Genomic DNA, 16,362 nt, shown 5'->3' with positions numbered 1-16,362 from the left:
TAAGGCCTTTAGTAATTAAGTTAACTGAGGTATAAGGGTGGGGCCCTAGTCCATTAAGACTGGTGTCCTTACAAGAAGAGAGGGCTACCAGGAGAACATGAGTACAGAGAAAAGGTCCTGTGAGGACACAGTGAGAAGATGGCTATCTACAAGCCAGGAAGGGAGCCTCACCAGAAACCAACCCTGCCAGCACCTTGTTCTTGGCCAGCCAGTCTCCAGAGCTGTGAGAAACTGTATTTCTGTTGTTTAAGTTACTCAGTCTATGGTATTTTGTCATGGCAGCCCGAGCTGACTAAGGCAAACCCCAAGTGAGACAATAGAAAAATCATCTAATACCATTCCAGTCAACCCATGAAACTCTCAGGAATAATAAATTGTATTTGGCCACTACATTTTGGGGTACTTTGTTATGTAGCAGTTGATCACCAGTATACACGTTAGGTACTACTATGATCACCACCCCCATGTTATAAATCAGGAAACAGACATAAAGGGGTAAAAGTGACTTGCCCAAAGTCACACAGTTAACAGAAGAGCTGGGACATGAACCCTGGCAGTCTGGCTCCAGGGTGCACAGCATTATGTGGCCTAGCCCTTAAACTCCACAGACAAGAAAACTGAAACACAGGGAAGGGAGGTAAACTGCCCCGGATCAGTCTAAGGGCAGGAATTAGCACCAACCAATATTTTCAGTTGGGATCATTGCCTCCTCAGGTAGGTAAACTGAGGCCACACCTAGGAAGGGTACCAGGTTCCAAGCTGTGTAGCCTTGGACAAATTCCTTAAGCTATCTGAGTTTCAATTTCCTTACCTAAAAGACTCGTACGGTATGGGGTATGAGAAATAATGCCAGCAATAGGGTGCATAGTAGGTATCTAACCAAAGCCCATTAACGGGGTGGGGAGGGGTGAATTTAGCTTTCAGCTGATCTCTGGTCACACCTGAGGAAGCGGCTGGGAGAGAATGTGTGGGAAGGTGAGCGGAGGGGCCCCCAGCTCCCCACTTCTACCCCAGCCTTTAGGCACCTGCATCCCTGGGCCGGGGCAGGTCCCAGGCTGGCAAGATTTCCTCCAGGCCCCACTGGACAGCTTGTTCTTCAGGGAGCTCAGGTATCTCCTGCTGACTGTCCTGGGCCTGGACTCCAGGGTCTCTCCCACAGTGGGCTTCTCCAGTGGCCCTGCAGGTGAGGGAGGCCTACACCCAGGGCGGTGATGCTCAGCCTCCAGTCTATGGGCTCTGGGCGCTGCTCCTGGGGACCTGAGGAGAACAGAGCAGACCTGAGGGTTTCCAGTCTGTAGAGTAGGGAGAAGAATAGCACCTCCCTGGTAGGGATTTGGGGGTGATTAATGCAAATCACAGGTATGCAGTGGCCTCTGAGTGCCTGGCACTCAGGAGTTTACTGAGACCTCCACTTCCTTCCCCAATACCTTTCTTGGAGGGAACTCCAGTCTTCAAAATGAGTCAGCCTAGACTGTTTTGTTCTCTGGGGAACTATATACTTCCCTGTTTAAAATGCAGTGAGGAACCCCTCCTGCACACAGAGGTTTTTAAGTGCCCTCCCAAATCACCCTTGCCTGTGCACCTCACCCTTGTTTTTAGTCTCTGCAGCAGGAAAGCCCCTAAAACCCTAGTAACTGATACAACACTCTCAAGGCAGGTGGAGCTGATAAAGCTCAGGCTTATCGGGGGAGCTATGCCGTCCACATCTCTAGCAGAGGGAAAAGCCAGTCAGTCTAGGATCAGCTTCCCTGTTCCCCTAGGGGTGAGCTTTCACTTTTGTAGTGTGGCTTTGTTAGCCCAGCTACTGGGTCTGTAGGCCAGTTAAACTCTTTAGATAAGAGAGTCCACCCTCACTGGATATATCCTATGAATTGAGCTGTGCCCCATTCCCTTTGGTGTGGAAAGGTGTGTGATGACAGCATAGGGTGGGCACCTTTATGACGAAGGTAGGCTGGGATATGGGAGGACCAGACAGGTACAAAATCTTCAAAACTCTGTGAGAAAGTTTTTCATTACTTCCAATTTTGTAGCTAGGTACAGAGAAGATAAGTAACTTGCAGCAAGGGGGTTGCAGAGGTGGGATTCAGATCAGGCAGGCTGCCTTCTGAGCCTGTACCCTAAACTGTCCCTCCCAGGTGAGTCAAGGAGTAACAGGTGCAGAGAGTCAACGTGACCTGCCCGAAGTCACACACCGGTTGGTGGCAGAGAGGATTGGGACCTAGTCCTCCATGGCTCCTCACCGGCTCTCCCACCCCTCTCCACTGCCCCAATGCCCAGTTCCTCAGCCCATGGAATTAGCTGAGTCTCAGGCTTTCTGTTCTACATTTGATTTCAGCTTCTGCATTTCTCTCTACGTGCCCCAGGCAGCTTCTGTTTCCTCTTTGCCCCTCAGTTTCAGATCAGCTAAGGTGCTGAAAGACCTCACAAGAAAGCCCAGATTAAGGCAGCTGGCACAGAGCCCTTCACACAGTGAGGGGTGACTCTCACCCTCCCGACAAGGCCTCCTCTGACCCCATTCTGGTCTGAGGGCTGCCTCCTCCTGCTAGGCATAGCACACATGCTGAGGGTCTCCACTGGGCATGTCTGGCATGTTGGGTGGGGAGGTGCCATCTCTGCACCCCCGAGGTGGGGGGGTGGTCCAGGAAGGTGGCGTCTAGAGCTGTCCTCGGTGCTGAACAGAACATGCCAGGCAAAGGCCCCTTGAAGAGGCAGCGTCAGGTCACCTGCTCAGGAAGCTGAACTGCCCTTCTAAGTCCCCATCTATGTCGCCTCCACCTTGAAGCCCACAGGAGGCTTTGTCTGCTCTGAGTGTCCTCAGCATAACGCCTAGGCCCCTCCCATGGGGCCTGTTGTCCATGACCTGGCATCATGGTCATTCCATAAGCTTAGCATCAAAGACAAAAATCCTCTGGGTGGGGATCATTCTTTCAGCTCCTGCATTCACTACAGTTCCTGTGTGATGCTGTGCTTTGCCACACACACCCTCTCAGGACTGAGCTAGCCTTTTGCCTCAATTGGAATAGCCTGAGGGGCATCCCAGCCCCAGAGCTCACTGGGACAGGCTGTAGCCTCTGTAGCAAGTGTATGGCAATTCAACTTTTCCCTGAGCCTAATGCTGCCTCCCTTACCCTGCAGGTGTTGTTCCCAAGACCCTCCCCAATAAATCTCCTGAAGCAAATCTCTACCTCAGAGTCTATTTCCAGAGAACCCTATCTACAACAGTCACAGTCCCTAACACAGGCCTGGGCTTAAGAAATGCCTGCAGAGTGGATTGATGTCACACACAGACACACAATGACCTCCACACATCCGGTTCAGCCTTTTCCCTTTAGACAGAAGCCCCTGCATTGCTCCTTGCCCATGAACTTAAACTCAAAGCCTCCTCACCTCTCTGTGCCTCCACTTTCTCATCTGTAAGATGGGAATAGAGATGGAACCTATCCCCAGTAGGCTGTTAGATGATTAAGTGAAATAAGTAACAAATGCACTTAGAATAGTGCCTCCTAGGTAGGCTGACCATACACTGTGGTCTGCTCAAGACAGCCTCAGCCTTTCCTATTGCTCCCTCCCTCCCACTAAAAAATGTAATAGCATCCACTTTTAGTTTCAATTGTGTCCTGGTTTGAATGATAAATTATATGGTCATCGTGCTCATAAGGAGTAAGTGCTTAGTAAGTATTAGCTATTATTTCTGCTGGAGGGGCAGTGGGTGGAGTTCTGCAGCCCAAACATGGTGTTTGGTCCACCTATGCTCACTCAGAATTACACAAACATCTGGACTCTCCCCACCACATCAACACACACACACTCACCCACACCCAGCTCCTCTCCCATACTCCGAGGAACCCATGACTGAGGGGCGTGGGCACTGCCCAGACACGAAGAGGTATCCAAGACAGGGCCTAGAGAGAGAATTGCTCACTGTGAGGGCCTAAGGTGGCCCCAGCCTGTTCCCTAGCCTGGAGACAGACTGGCAGGGCCTGTGCTGCCCATGGGTCCAGAGGTGGGCAGAGGAGCTAGAGGGAGACAGCCAGTCGGCCACAGTGACCCTTCCCATCTCCACTACCCCGTACCTGCTGTTCTTAAACACAGTCACCAGATTGGACACAGATGCCAGCTTCTCTTCCTTACTTGCCCCCTCCATCCTGCAGGCCTCCAGGGTGACCCTCAGCTACCCTTGAAGAAGGGAGGGAGGTCTCCAGCCAGCACACTCAGCCACATCTGTGATCTGGGATCACAGATGGGCTAAGGCATCCCAGAGTCCCGTCTTTCCTGAGGGCTCAGCAGGCCTGCTCCCTGCTGCAGAGTGATGAAAGAGGAAGTGGTCCCAGAGCCACAGCCCTGAAGGGGAAAGGCGGGTGCTCCCTGCAGAGGGAGGAGCCTGCTGGGGCCCCACCTCTCCCCCATGGGGCTTGACCTTTCACTCCTGTAGACCCCCAGTTTCAGAAGCCACCCCAAAAGGGCAATGGAGCCCAGAGGTAGTTTCTGGAACTGGGCTTTTGGCCTGAGCCTTGCTACTTGGGCCAACCACACATTCTCACAAGGTCCAGTGTATTTTATTTGATCCTTTCTCCACAACCTCTTTTCTGATTGTGACCCTGCTCATTGCTGTAAGAAAACAGCTTTTTAAATTAAAAATAAGTACAAATCTATTAGGGGCTGGCAGGGAGGAGTACTGTGGTGTTCCCACTTCCCCACTGAAGTTCTCTCATTTTAATGGCTGCTGTCTCCACCTTCTTGACTCCCTGAAACTATGATGATAATAATAGCTAACACATTCTTTTTAGTGCTTTACAAGTACTTTCTCATTTAATCCCACAACAGTCTTATGAAGTGGGCCTTATTACAATCCCCATTTTACAGAAGAAAAAACTGTGGATCAGAGAGGCTAGGTAACTTGCCCAAAGTCATCCAGTAAGAACACAACAGAAGTCAGATTTCCAAAGCAAAGGTGACCACCCTATAATTCCAGCAAAGATTTCATTGTGAGCCTGGATGACCACATTCTTGCTGCTCTCTATCCTTAAGCCTCCCTGCTCCTAGCACACTGGGTTGTCTCTGCCTGATGCCTCCTTTACCATTTGGTCTCCCCGCCCTTCAAGAACAAATGATCACTGCTTCTATTCCCCTTATCCAAGCCTCACAGGCCCTTCAGGGCTCTCCCACTGGCTTCCAGACTCGCTTGCCCTGAGCCAGAGCCCTCTGTTGAGACTGGTCTTTGTTGTGGAGGGTAGAGACTGAGCCTCAGTCATCTTGGTACCGGAAGTGTCTGGCACAGCTTCATGCTCCAGTGCCTGTGAAACACTGGGCCCTCACACGCCCAGCAGCCTCACTGTCTCAGAGCTTTGCCTGAGCAGTTTCTTCTAGCAGATGCCTGGCTTCTCCCCCTCAACCCTAAATCTCACTAATTCTCCTCACTTTCCATTTTTACTTCTTTTGTTATAGAGAATTTAGAACATACACAAAAGGAGACAGAATAAGGCACTCTCACGAACCCATAACCCAGACCCAACAACCATCAATTCACGGCTGGCCCTGCTCCATCGACAGCCACATTCACTCCCCTTCCCATATCATTTTGAAGCAAATCAGGTGATGTCACCCACAAATATTTCAGTGTGTACCTAAAAGATAAAGGTATATATATGTATATACTCACACATATGATATATGTAATGGCAGTATTACTTTATATGGGCATACAATCATATGTTTTACACATGTTACATATGTGTGTGTGTATAGATATGTGTATGTGTGTGTGTGTGTGTGTGTATATATATATATGAAATATATATATATATATATATATATGAAACACCATTACCGTTATCATACCCCAAGGGATGTTTAGCAATAATTTTTTAATATAACCAAACAGTCAGCATTCAAAGTGCCAATTCCTCATAAATGTTATCTGCTATGGACTGAACTGTGTTCCCCCCTAAATTCATATATTGAAGCCCTAACCCCCAACATGGCTGTATTTGGAAACAGGAGGTAGTTAAAGTTAAACGAGGTCATAAAAGTGGGGTCCTAATCTGATAGGATTGATGGCCTTATAAAAGGAAGAAATCCCTCCATCCACAACCGCCCACATCCCCACCCCGGCACCCTCCAAGGAAAGGATTCAAATGAGGTCCACATGTTACAATGAGTTGTCCTGTCTATTAACTCTTTTCACTCACAGGTTCACCTTGTTCTTTCTGTTTTCTCACACATGACTGTGAGGACACTGGGTTGCTGCCCCTACAACTCCCATGGTCAGGACTTTGTTGACTGCAGCGCTGGCCCCTGGATTTCCTGTCGATGGCGGTTAGATCTAGGAGCTTGATTGGATTCATTCTTAAATGCCACTTCTTCCTGGATGTCCTTCCAGGTCTGGGGAGGCCTCCCTCTTTGGTGCTCTTCTCCCCTCAACTGCAGTGCCCAGTTTTCTCCTCTGCCTCCCACCAGACTTGCTTCTCGCCTACAGGTATCACCCAAGGCTCAGCCCAGGCCTTCTGGTCCCCTCATTTACACACTCCCTTTACCATCCATTTCAGAATCTATCCCAGAGTTCCACAGGCACCTCTTCCTGCCTCCTACCTCAGCCTGAGGATGCCCAAGACCTTTGGGGCATCACTAGGGGCATGTCCCACCTTCGCTTCCCACTCAACATATAATCTCGAAAGCCAGCACCATTATTGCACAGAAGGAATCCCAGATTCCTGGGTGTGCTGTCAAGACCCTCCTGGTTTGGCTCTGATCAACCTTCCCAGCCATTTCTTCCTTATACACACGCAGGTCTGGGTTGTGACCTTGAGTGGTGGCTCTGGGCTGTGTCAGCTGAGCTAAGCTGAACCACAGTTCCAGAATTTCCTTCCCTGCAAGCTGACCATGGTGGCAGGAGGGGACACCGCAGCTGTATTCACTCCTGTGGTGGGTGCAGGGCTCCAGTGCTGTGGCAGTGCACACGTGCTGATGTAGGTCTGTGGGCTTTCTACCAACCTCCTTCAGTTTTCTTAGTCCCAAGCCAGATGTGCGTTTAACTCTAGGACAAAAGATGCCAACTTCTTCCGCAGGTCAGCTGTGTCACTGAAGCTGTTGTCTTGGTGTGGCTGCCTGTTCATCCTCCAGAATCCCAGCCCTTCCTCACTGGTTCCATTCCTTCTTGTTCCCCCAACTTCACATCCATCTTCCCTTCCCCACTGCCTGCCCTGAGGATTTTAGACACAGAAGCATCAATTCTTTAAGCTGCCCCATTGCATACGGTCAATTACCGGTTGTTTTATTGCTGGTTGTTCTGCTTCTCCCATCAAACCTGACCTAAATGCCTTGAACCAGTAACTGAACTTCACTTTCCTCATCTGTGAAATGGGGATAATTAGAGCACCAACCTCCTGTGGTTGCTGTGAAGATTAAATGAGATAATAGCATGTGTACGGGCTTAGAGTAAGGCCTGATACAGAGTAGGCGATTAGTGAGTGTTGGCCACATTCTTTTGTTGTTGTTGTTGTTGTTGTTGGCTACATTCTTATTGCTGACAGAAGACCTTTTCTATGGGTACCCCCTGCCTTGACCAATCAGTTCCTTTTGCCTGGTATGTCTCCACCCTTACAACTTCCTATTCACTTCCTCCAGGAAGCCTTCTTGGATATCCACCACTGGAAATTCTTTTCTGTCCTCAGAAACCTGGTGTTCCTGTTTACTTTGATCTCTTCTGCTCCATTCATTAAGTCATGCATTCTGTTGACAAGTATTTTTTGGAGTACCTACTATGTGTCAGCCTAGTGGTAGAAGTTATGGATTAAACACAGCCTTCTTCCCCTTAGCTCACAGTCTAATGAGAAAGATGGGCCTACTAACCACTAAAATACAATGTGGGAAATGCTTTGAACAGAGGAGTTTATGAGCACCCAAATAAGCAGCATCAAAGTCTGCAGAGAGCAGAGGATGCTATTAAGGAAGGCTTCCTAGCAGAGGCAGCCTGAAGGATGAAGGATGAAGGATGAGTTGATTGGCAAGGTAGGAAAAGGCATTCAAAGCAGAAGGAAGTGATGTGGGCTTGAGAGAACATGGTGAGACTAGGAATAAAGGTAGGGAGTCCAGCACACTGGGGTTTCCAGGGGCTGGGGATTGGTAGGACATGGGCTGAGGGGCCCCAGGAGCCTGGCCCTGGCAGGCTTTGTCTGCTGAGTTGAGGTGCATTCGAGCAAAAAAGGAAATGGTTACAGAATTTTGTTTATGCAGAGGAGGACCTCATCCAATAGCTGTGAACACATCTCCCTCTGATTTGGGGTGTCTCCATTTCAGGGCTCTTGGGGTCCTTGGCATGGATAAGTCTCATGCTTTCTCTCCTATTCTCTGGTTTCAAGCCTTAAGGTGGTTGGAAAAGCTCAGTTCACTGCAGCCCAGACAGGGCAAAAGAGGGAGGGAGGAAAGAAGGAAGGGAGGGACGCCCAAACAGGAACTGCAGGGCTGGGCAGTCACATGGCAGGTAGGCTGGCTGGCTGGCAAGAAAGCGCTGCCCTGGAATGCAAAGGGGGCTTTGTGTGCAGACTGGGGGCACCCAAGGGCCTCTCACTGGAAGTCTTGGGGCAGGAGAAGGCTTTTGGGGGCTGTCAGGGAGGAAATGTCAACATTTGGGACCTGGATGCTGGGAGAAGGGGAGAGAGAGCGCGCGTGCACGTGTGTGTGCGTGCATGTGTGCATGTGTGTGTGTGTGTAATCTCCAGCGGTTTGTGAGGATGTGGCTTTTTCAGGAGAGAGTGAGCATTCCCCAGAGGAGCATTTATCCCCAGCAAGCCATTCCCCAAGGTTGGCATGTTCCCTGGGACCCCTTACTCCCAACCTGGCCCCCAGCCTCAGGCAAGCCCAGCACCTGCCCAGAGTGTAATGGCCTGTGACAGACAGGCCTGTGAGCAAGGGATGATGTGGCTCTGGGGGAGATGCCGGCAGCTGGCTGAAATTTGTTCCTGCGGCTGGTGCAGCCCTTGCCACCCCTTCCCTCACAGCCTCCCCTTCCCCTTCAGTTTTCTACCCCCAACTAGTCTTGGGGAGGCCCTGGCGGGGGCTCTCTAAATACTCATGTGGTGGGCAGAGGCCACACCACCAGTGTCAATGTGAGATGTGGGCCTTCCTTGCCGGTCCCTGGCTTGGAGGAGGAGGGCTGAAAAAAGCCAGCCGCCCTCTCATCTATTCCTTCCTCCAAACAGCCAGTATCTTCCCACTGTGTCCCTCCAGCAAACCCACCATTTGTTGAGGTCTCTTGTCTTCCTGTCTCCTGGGAGGGCTTGGTGCTGCTGCCTGCCCATCAGTGGGCTTGGATGCCAGGCTCAGGCAGCCCATCTGCTTCCTGCCATTCACCTTCCCAGGAAGCTTCCCATATTTTGGCTTCTGTGTGCCCCTGCCCCTTTGTGGTCTGGCTGTTCCTAACTTGTATTGTCAGTCTGCGAGATGTGATTCTTCAGAGCTGTTTAGTGCCTTGAGGAACACAGGGAGGCAAAATCAACCTCCCTCCACATGTGCCAGGGGAGGGTCTGCTCTAAGGGTGCAGAGGCCTGAAAGACAAGACAGCAAATGTGTCAGTCCTGACGTGGGTGGCTGAGAAGATGTCAGGGAACATAAACAGCTCTTTCTTCCTCGGCGTGTGAACGATCTAGTTTCAAACTGGCATTCTTAGTGACTGAACAAGACTTGTGCCAGGCCTTGGCCCCATCCCACTATTCAAGAAGACCTCAAGGTCACCAAAGGCCGACCTCAGGTGAGGAAGGCATCCTGGGAAAGCGGGGATGAGGGGGGAGGGCGGCATGTGTGAAACCGCGGAAGGGCTGGCCTAGCAGTGAACATGCAGGAGGCTGAGACATGCCCCCACTCTCATGAGGAGGGCCCGGAGGGGGCAGAGGGTGGGGTCATGTTTCCGGGGGAGGGAAGGTCCCCCCACGCAGAGCTAGGGCTGGGGTCTGGGCAGGGAGGCGCCAGTTGGGAGCCAGCAAGGCAAGGCCAGAGCCCAGGAATGGTGCCAGGTGGCGCCTTCCCAGGAGCCCAGAGGGTGAGCACAAGGCCAGCAGGTGGGGCCTCACACCCCAGGTCAGGCTCCTTTTATCTCCAAACAGCTGTGGGCCTTTCTTGGGGCCTGCTAGATCCTCCTCATGGAGAAACATGAGCAGCCTGGAGAGAACCGACAGGTTTCTGAGTGGAGAAAGAACAAATTGTTTCCGCACAGCCAGCTGCCCTCCCCGCCCGTGACCTTTCTCCCGTGACCACCTCCCAAGCCTGAGACACCTGTGCCCATCTTCCCACACGTCAGCAGGAGTTGTTTTCTGCTTGTGATCCACCAATAATGCAACTTCTCTGTCACAAAGCTCCTTTTTTATGCATTTCTGGGAAGGCTGGTATATAACCAAGCACACATGAAATCCATTTCTCCCAACAAAGAGCTGCATGATTCCTTCTTTCTTCCTACCAGGATTCTCTCTTCCTTCTTTCCTTTCAACAAATAGCCCCAGTCTAGGAACTTGGGAAAATGTGACACATGACACTCTTAAATCTCACCTGAGGCCTTAGTCCTAAGTGTCTCTCTGTCCCCAGAAGTTAGCACAATGCCTGCCACATAGTAGCTCCTCCATGAATCTTCCTGAATAGGGAGCAGGACACTGAGCATGTAGGAAGGGGTTGTAGGATACTGTAGGGTTCTCTTTCCTCCATCTCCTGCCCTCTACCTTGACCAGGTTCCAATGAGCACCAGCCCTGTCCTGTCTCCTCCTTTAGGCCCCAGCCCCTTAGGGTTTACACATACATACACCCTTCAGTTTTCCATCCATCTTGGGGCTCAGTGCCCCAGTGTGAGTGAGCCATCACCCTCCCCCATCATAGTCCCAGTCCCCTACAGGGCAAATCAGAAAGAAAGCTAGCTGAATGTCCATGACTCTCACCTTAGTTTCCCCACTCTTTTCAAGGGCCACCTTTGTCTGGTCTACATTAGGGATATATCAAGTTTATGTTTCATTGGGTGTCATAGCCAATCCATAGCCAGTGGCCTACAAGGCCCAACTCCATGACCTCATTTCTACTACTCTCCCCCCTCTCACTCTGTTCTGGGCACTATGCCCTCCAACCTGCCAGACAAACTCCCACCTCAGGGCCTTTGCATGTGCAATTCTTCCTACCTAGAACTCTCTTTTGCCATATACCTGTATGGCTTACCCTCTTGTCTCCTTTAAATCTTTGCTTAAGTGTCATCTTCTCACGAAGGCCTTTCCTCATCCTAGCATACCCCCCCAATTGCAATACCACCACGGATTCCCAGTCCCCCTCCCCTGCTTTATTTTTCTCACTTATCGCTTTCTGATATACTGATTTCTTTATAATGTTTATTATCTGTCTCCCCACTAGAACGCCAGCTCCATGAAAGCAGGCATTTTTTTGTCTGTTTTACTTACCACTGTATCCCCAGCATCTGCAACAGTGCTTGGTACATAGTAGGTGCTCAACAAATACTGGTTGAAGGAATGAAGGGACATTTTTACCTCCTGTCCCTCCTGGACTCTCACAGCGCACCTAGCTTCACTATGAGCTAAAATTCATTCTGCCTCTGTTCCATGCTGGAACCCTGGCCCTAGCCTTCTGGACAAGATGCAACTTCCACCTGGTCCCCAGAAGGAGTGGGAGTCAGCAAGCCATACCTTCCTTAGTGTTCTGCCCCTTTCTTAGAGGCTGGAACAGGAACCACAACCTGGGGAGGAAAGAGAACTTAAGGTGGATGCTACATGTGAGTTTTCTTTTGTTCCAAGGGAAAAGCACCTTAAGCGGTACCTTCCTTTGAAAAAACAAAGACATATTGGGATCATCTATAGAGTTCTCTAAAACATTTTAATTTCCAGACTCTATTCCTGGAGATTCTTAGTAAACTGTCTAGGCTGAGGCCTGAGCTTTTTTTTTTTTTTTTTTTTTTTAACTCCTTTCATGATTCTAATGTTCAGCCAGAATTGGGAATCAGGGGTCCAGGCAATGCCCTGGCTAAGTCTTGTCCCTTGGTGTCCCAAGAGCACCCAGAGTGAGCATGGGTACCCGAGGATGCCAAGTCTGGTCTCTCCAACTGGGAGAATTGTGGCTGTGAAATGGATACTCCTCAGCTCTCATAGCAAGTAACTGTCCACACACACACTGTTCTACCAGAAACCACATTAAATCTCAGAGAAGGCACAGACTAAACCAGGATTTACACATTCAAATGGTAACTAGAGCCACACAGGTAACACCCCTGGTTGCATCAGGTGTGTTGTTGAGATGCAGAGATGGCTGCAGAATCCATGTCCTTCTCACAGGGGCAGCTGTTAGCCTGTTATGACCTGTTCTTGTCAGGAGGGAATGCAGGTCCTGTGGTGCTAGATTTACGTCTTTGTTCTCCTCAAGAGAAATTGGAATTCAGGAATTTTAAATGAAATAACCCATATTTTCACTTAGAAATCCTTATGCTGCCAATGGGTTGCTAACCCTTTATACAGCTGCCAAACTGCCATAGTTTGCAATCCCTTTTACAATGGGGTCGTATCTCACATAGCCCTTCCTGCCCGCCATCCTTCACATTCAAGCTAATAGGAAATGACTGCTCGCCCCAGAGCCTCCCTCAGCTCTGCCAAGACTCCCCTGAAGCCTCGCAATAAAGGCTTGTCACAGGGGTGTGCTGGAGCTGGCTCCCACTGGCTTGCGAAAGTCAACGGTGCCCATTTTTTCTTAACTCCACGCTCAGTAACATCATATTAGCAGCATGAAGTCAGCCACAGTGAGAGTATTTACACCACATGAATCAGCAAGTGCTAGAGTCAGGGCTTTTCTTTTCCTAGAGAGCCAGTTATTAAACACTTAGCAGCACATCACTGCACATAAGGATTCAGACTCTGTCACAGGCTGGTAGGGAAGCAGTGAAAAAGGGAGTAGTTTTGTTTTTCTAGTTACATAAGAATTCACATGAATGTGTGCAATAGACATTTTGACAGTACCTTCCCTTTAAAACCCCTAGATACTCACTTAAAAGGAAACAAGAATCTCAGTCCTGAGATATTTCTTCCTTAATTAAGGAATAATGGTCTTACAATAAAATGCCCAGATTTTAAGAGTACAGTTTGGTGAGCTTTAACTAGTGTACCCACTCACATAACCACCACCTCAATTGAGAAGAAGAATGCTTTCATCCCCCCAGAAAGCTCCTCATGCTTCTTTCCAGTCATTCTTCTATAGGCAACCACTGTTTTGATTTTTATCCCCACAGATTAATTTTGCCTGTTTTATAACTTTATATAAATGGAATCATATAACAAGTGCTCTTTTGTGTCTGGATTATTTCACTTAGAATAATGTTTTTGAGACTCATCCATGTCATTGTTCATATCAATCATTCATTTCTTTTTAGTGCTGAATATCCTTCCACTGAATAGTCCTGATATCATCTTAATCCCCCAACTTACCCAGACTCAGGGCAAGGGCCTATTAACCTTTGATTTTTACTGCAGGAGAAGAGAACTTCTCCCCACACTCAGGACAAACAGACATGGGCATAAGAGATTTAGATGGACTCACCTTTCTCCACCAAGAAGAGGATGATAGAGCAGAACACCAGCGAGGCACCTGACCCTTTCTGACCCTGGGGCGAGTACTGCGCTCACTGTGACACGCCACATCCTCCCAGCGTGTAGAGGCCGCATTTCCCCTCTTCATTCTTATAGGTTTCATTCCAAGGCCTTGGGACTATTAGCCCCAAATTGTCTTTCATGTTTCTCCAAGAAGTTTTAATAGTCTCTCACGTCAATACATCTGGTGACCTATATGATATGCCAGAATTCCCGAGATGATGACAGTTACAATGTACCTTGTTTTCACCTAATTAGGACAAGAGGTGTTTCCTGAGTTAAGGTGGATACAGGACCCCAGGTTTTCAGAACATAAGGAAGGCCAGTGCTACCCACCCATACCCTAGGCATACCAGAGGCAGCAGCCAGAATGTTCTCACCCACAACTAGTAAACAGGGAGCCTGCATCCAGACGAACCCATCTTCTTTACATCAGTCTAACAGGGGAGACTGACAGGAAAGCAGGCAGCCACAGTTCCCTGTAAGGTGACAAACACAGAGGGTAATGGCAGCACAGAGGGGTACTATCCAGCCCAGAACTAACTGCTTTATAGCTCTAAGTACATACTGCCAGGTTGCTCAATAGAGTGAATGCTGAGCAAGATTTTCATTCAATCATTTCAGTGAGTATATTTTTCACTTCTAGATGATCTGTTTGATTCCTTTTCAAATATACCCCTTTTTTTCCCCACAATGTCCTTTCCTTTTTTTTTTAGTACTTTCTATTCTTTATCTTTGTCTCCATTTTTAAAATTACAGTTTTCCCCTTAAAGTTTCTTTCAGATTGCTTTATTATGTCAAATTCCCAGCAGTGTTAATCCTCTTGTTCTGCCCATTCACACTCATGATGAAATGTGTTTTTGAGTGGTTTGTAATTATTTTATCGCGAGGATTTTTTGTTTTTCTTCCTCTTGGTGTCCCTGTGAGCCCTGGGTTGTGGAAATATAGTTATAGAGCTGTTTTACATTTGCTTCCGCTCAGTTCCCTAGGGGTCTAACAGCTTTAACTGACCTATTTTCACTTTAATTTCTAGGGTAAATTGTTCAATTACTTAATAACAATCACTGACCATTTCCTATATGTATATCACCATAGCTGGTGCTGTGGAAGATAAAAAACAATGCAAGACAACACAATGTAGCTGCCTTACAAGGAACCACAGTTTGAAAGGACCAAATACACACAAAAAGTTAGATGGCTACATTAAGGCAGAGTGAAATGCCTAATGATGGACACACAGTCCGGTTCAGAAGGAAAAACATACAGCTGGAGAAACACAGGGAGGAGGAGGTTTGTGAGAGGAAGTTTCAGAAGGAAGGTGAGGGGTTCCTTCTGAGGGGTTCTTTCTAAGAGGAAGAAAACCCCACTTTTTCTGGGTGTAGTTAGCAAGGGGCTATAACTAGATGAGGCTGTGGATGAGCCTGACTTTAGGGTTCCCGTTGACAAAGCTAAATCAGAATCCAGGCAAAAGGAAGCCATGTAAAGTGCTCCTGGGAGTGGGAGCTAAGTTTGATGAAAGCTGTGTTTCAAGGGAAAACACAGTAACCTGAGTTAGGGGGCTTAACAGGGATTCAGACCAGAACAGACCTGGGTTAGGGAGGCCAGCGTGGGGGAGAAAGAAAAGGAGAGGGGTAGACTGACAGGATTTGGACATGGAAAGTGTATGGAGGGATAGATGGCGTTGTCAGGTGTAGATGGCGGGGTGTGACTTTCTACGGGGCAAGGCAGGGAGTCAGGAAGGGCAGACTTCAGGAAACCTGGACTAAGTGGTCAGAAGGCAGATGTCTACTGTAAAGCGCTTTCTCACAGTGAAGACAGGATAAGTACAAAGAGATCAGGTCCCCCATTGCTGTGTCCCTGCCAATTCTAGGATACTCAATTACTTTCCGTTTAAACAAACTTTTCTTGAGCACCTCCACTAGCAGGCTCTAGGTGTTACAGGGGCTGGACACGTTTACAAACATGAATAGGTCACTTGCTAGAATAAACATCTTCCTCATAGGGATGTTGTGAGGATCATACTTGAGTTAACATGTTGCAAAGCACTTTAAAAAGCGTCTGGCACAGAGTAAATGAGATTTAAGAGCCAGTTATTACTCATTTTTATTAACTAAAGATTAGACTATCGGCGCCTAACACAATGTCTGCGTGTGCTTACACTGGAGGACGATTAAAACCCTCAGGTCTAGTGAAGGAGATTCCCAAGTACTTTAGGGCAAAACACATTTCCTAACCGTGAGTTCTAAGAGAGATTGGCAAAGATCCGACTGCAAAGGAGAATGACGACAATCGCCGAGGGACAGCTGGATTTGCCCTGGTGAGGAGGGCAAAAGGGGTAAGACAAGGCTGGCGAGCGAGAAGAGGCTCGCCTGCAGCAGGAGGCCTCACAGGCCGCAGAGCTCAGGACTAGGGACGCAAAGGGGCGGGCCCAGAACTGCGGAGAAAACTCCCGAAGCCGCGGAAAGGGCTTGGAAGTGCCTCAGTCCATATTGGGAGCGTCTGGCTCCCAGAGCCGCCGAGCCCCGCCCCCGCGGCTCTCCGGGGCTCCCGGGGGGGGCGCCCAGGCCTGTGGCGGCCTTCACAGTTCCCGAGCCCAGAGCCCGGCTCGCCCGCGACCGCGGACCCCCGGCCCACAGCCTGGTGGTGAGCCAGGCCCCAACCCCGCCTGGGGGCCACATCTGACGCTTACCGCCCACAGCACCACACTCCTGTACTCCCCCGCGGCCGCGAGTGGTGAGGCCCGGCCCCGCCC

At 49.3% G+C, this 16,362-nt stretch overlaps 1 protein-coding gene across 16 annotated transcripts in view; it reads right to left on the bottom strand.

Moving 5' to 3' along the window:
- The window catches only part of FGD2 (FYVE, RhoGEF and PH domain containing 2), a 107,970-nt gene extending 91,615 nt beyond the window's left edge, over nucleotides 1–16,355 (bottom strand). For 14 of the 16 annotated variants that reach the window (XR_012501118.1, XR_012501116.1, XR_012501112.1 and 11 more), the window contains exons 1-3: nucleotides 4,074–4,322; nucleotides 3,813–3,902; nucleotides 1,026–1,257 (exon numbers count right to left, since the gene is read on the bottom strand). Coding sequence is in view for 7 of the 16 variants with exons in the window: in XM_074348589.1 (XP_074204690.1) it covers nucleotides 1,026–1,257; nucleotides 3,813–3,902; nucleotides 4,074–4,144 (393 nt within the window). In the remaining 9 variants the exon portion in view is untranslated. Of the gene's footprint in view, nucleotides 1–1,025; nucleotides 1,258–3,812; nucleotides 3,903–4,073; nucleotides 4,323–13,560; nucleotides 13,861–13,963; nucleotides 14,090–16,299 lie in introns of those variants that run through there. The other 2 variants (XM_074348584.1, XM_074348586.1) reach the window with 2 other exon arrangements.
- Nucleotides 16,356–16,362: the final 7 nt, after the last annotated feature.

The sequence above is a fragment of the Camelus bactrianus genome, chromosome 20 (genome assembly GCF_048773025.1).
Source record: "Camelus bactrianus isolate YW-2024 breed Bactrian camel chromosome 20, ASM4877302v1, whole genome shotgun sequence".
NCBI classification, from domain to species: domain Eukaryota; kingdom Metazoa; phylum Chordata; class Mammalia; order Artiodactyla; family Camelidae; genus Camelus; species Camelus bactrianus.
The sequence above is the reverse complement of the archived record's forward strand: the minus strand, read 5'-3'. Positions and strand labels throughout refer to the sequence as shown.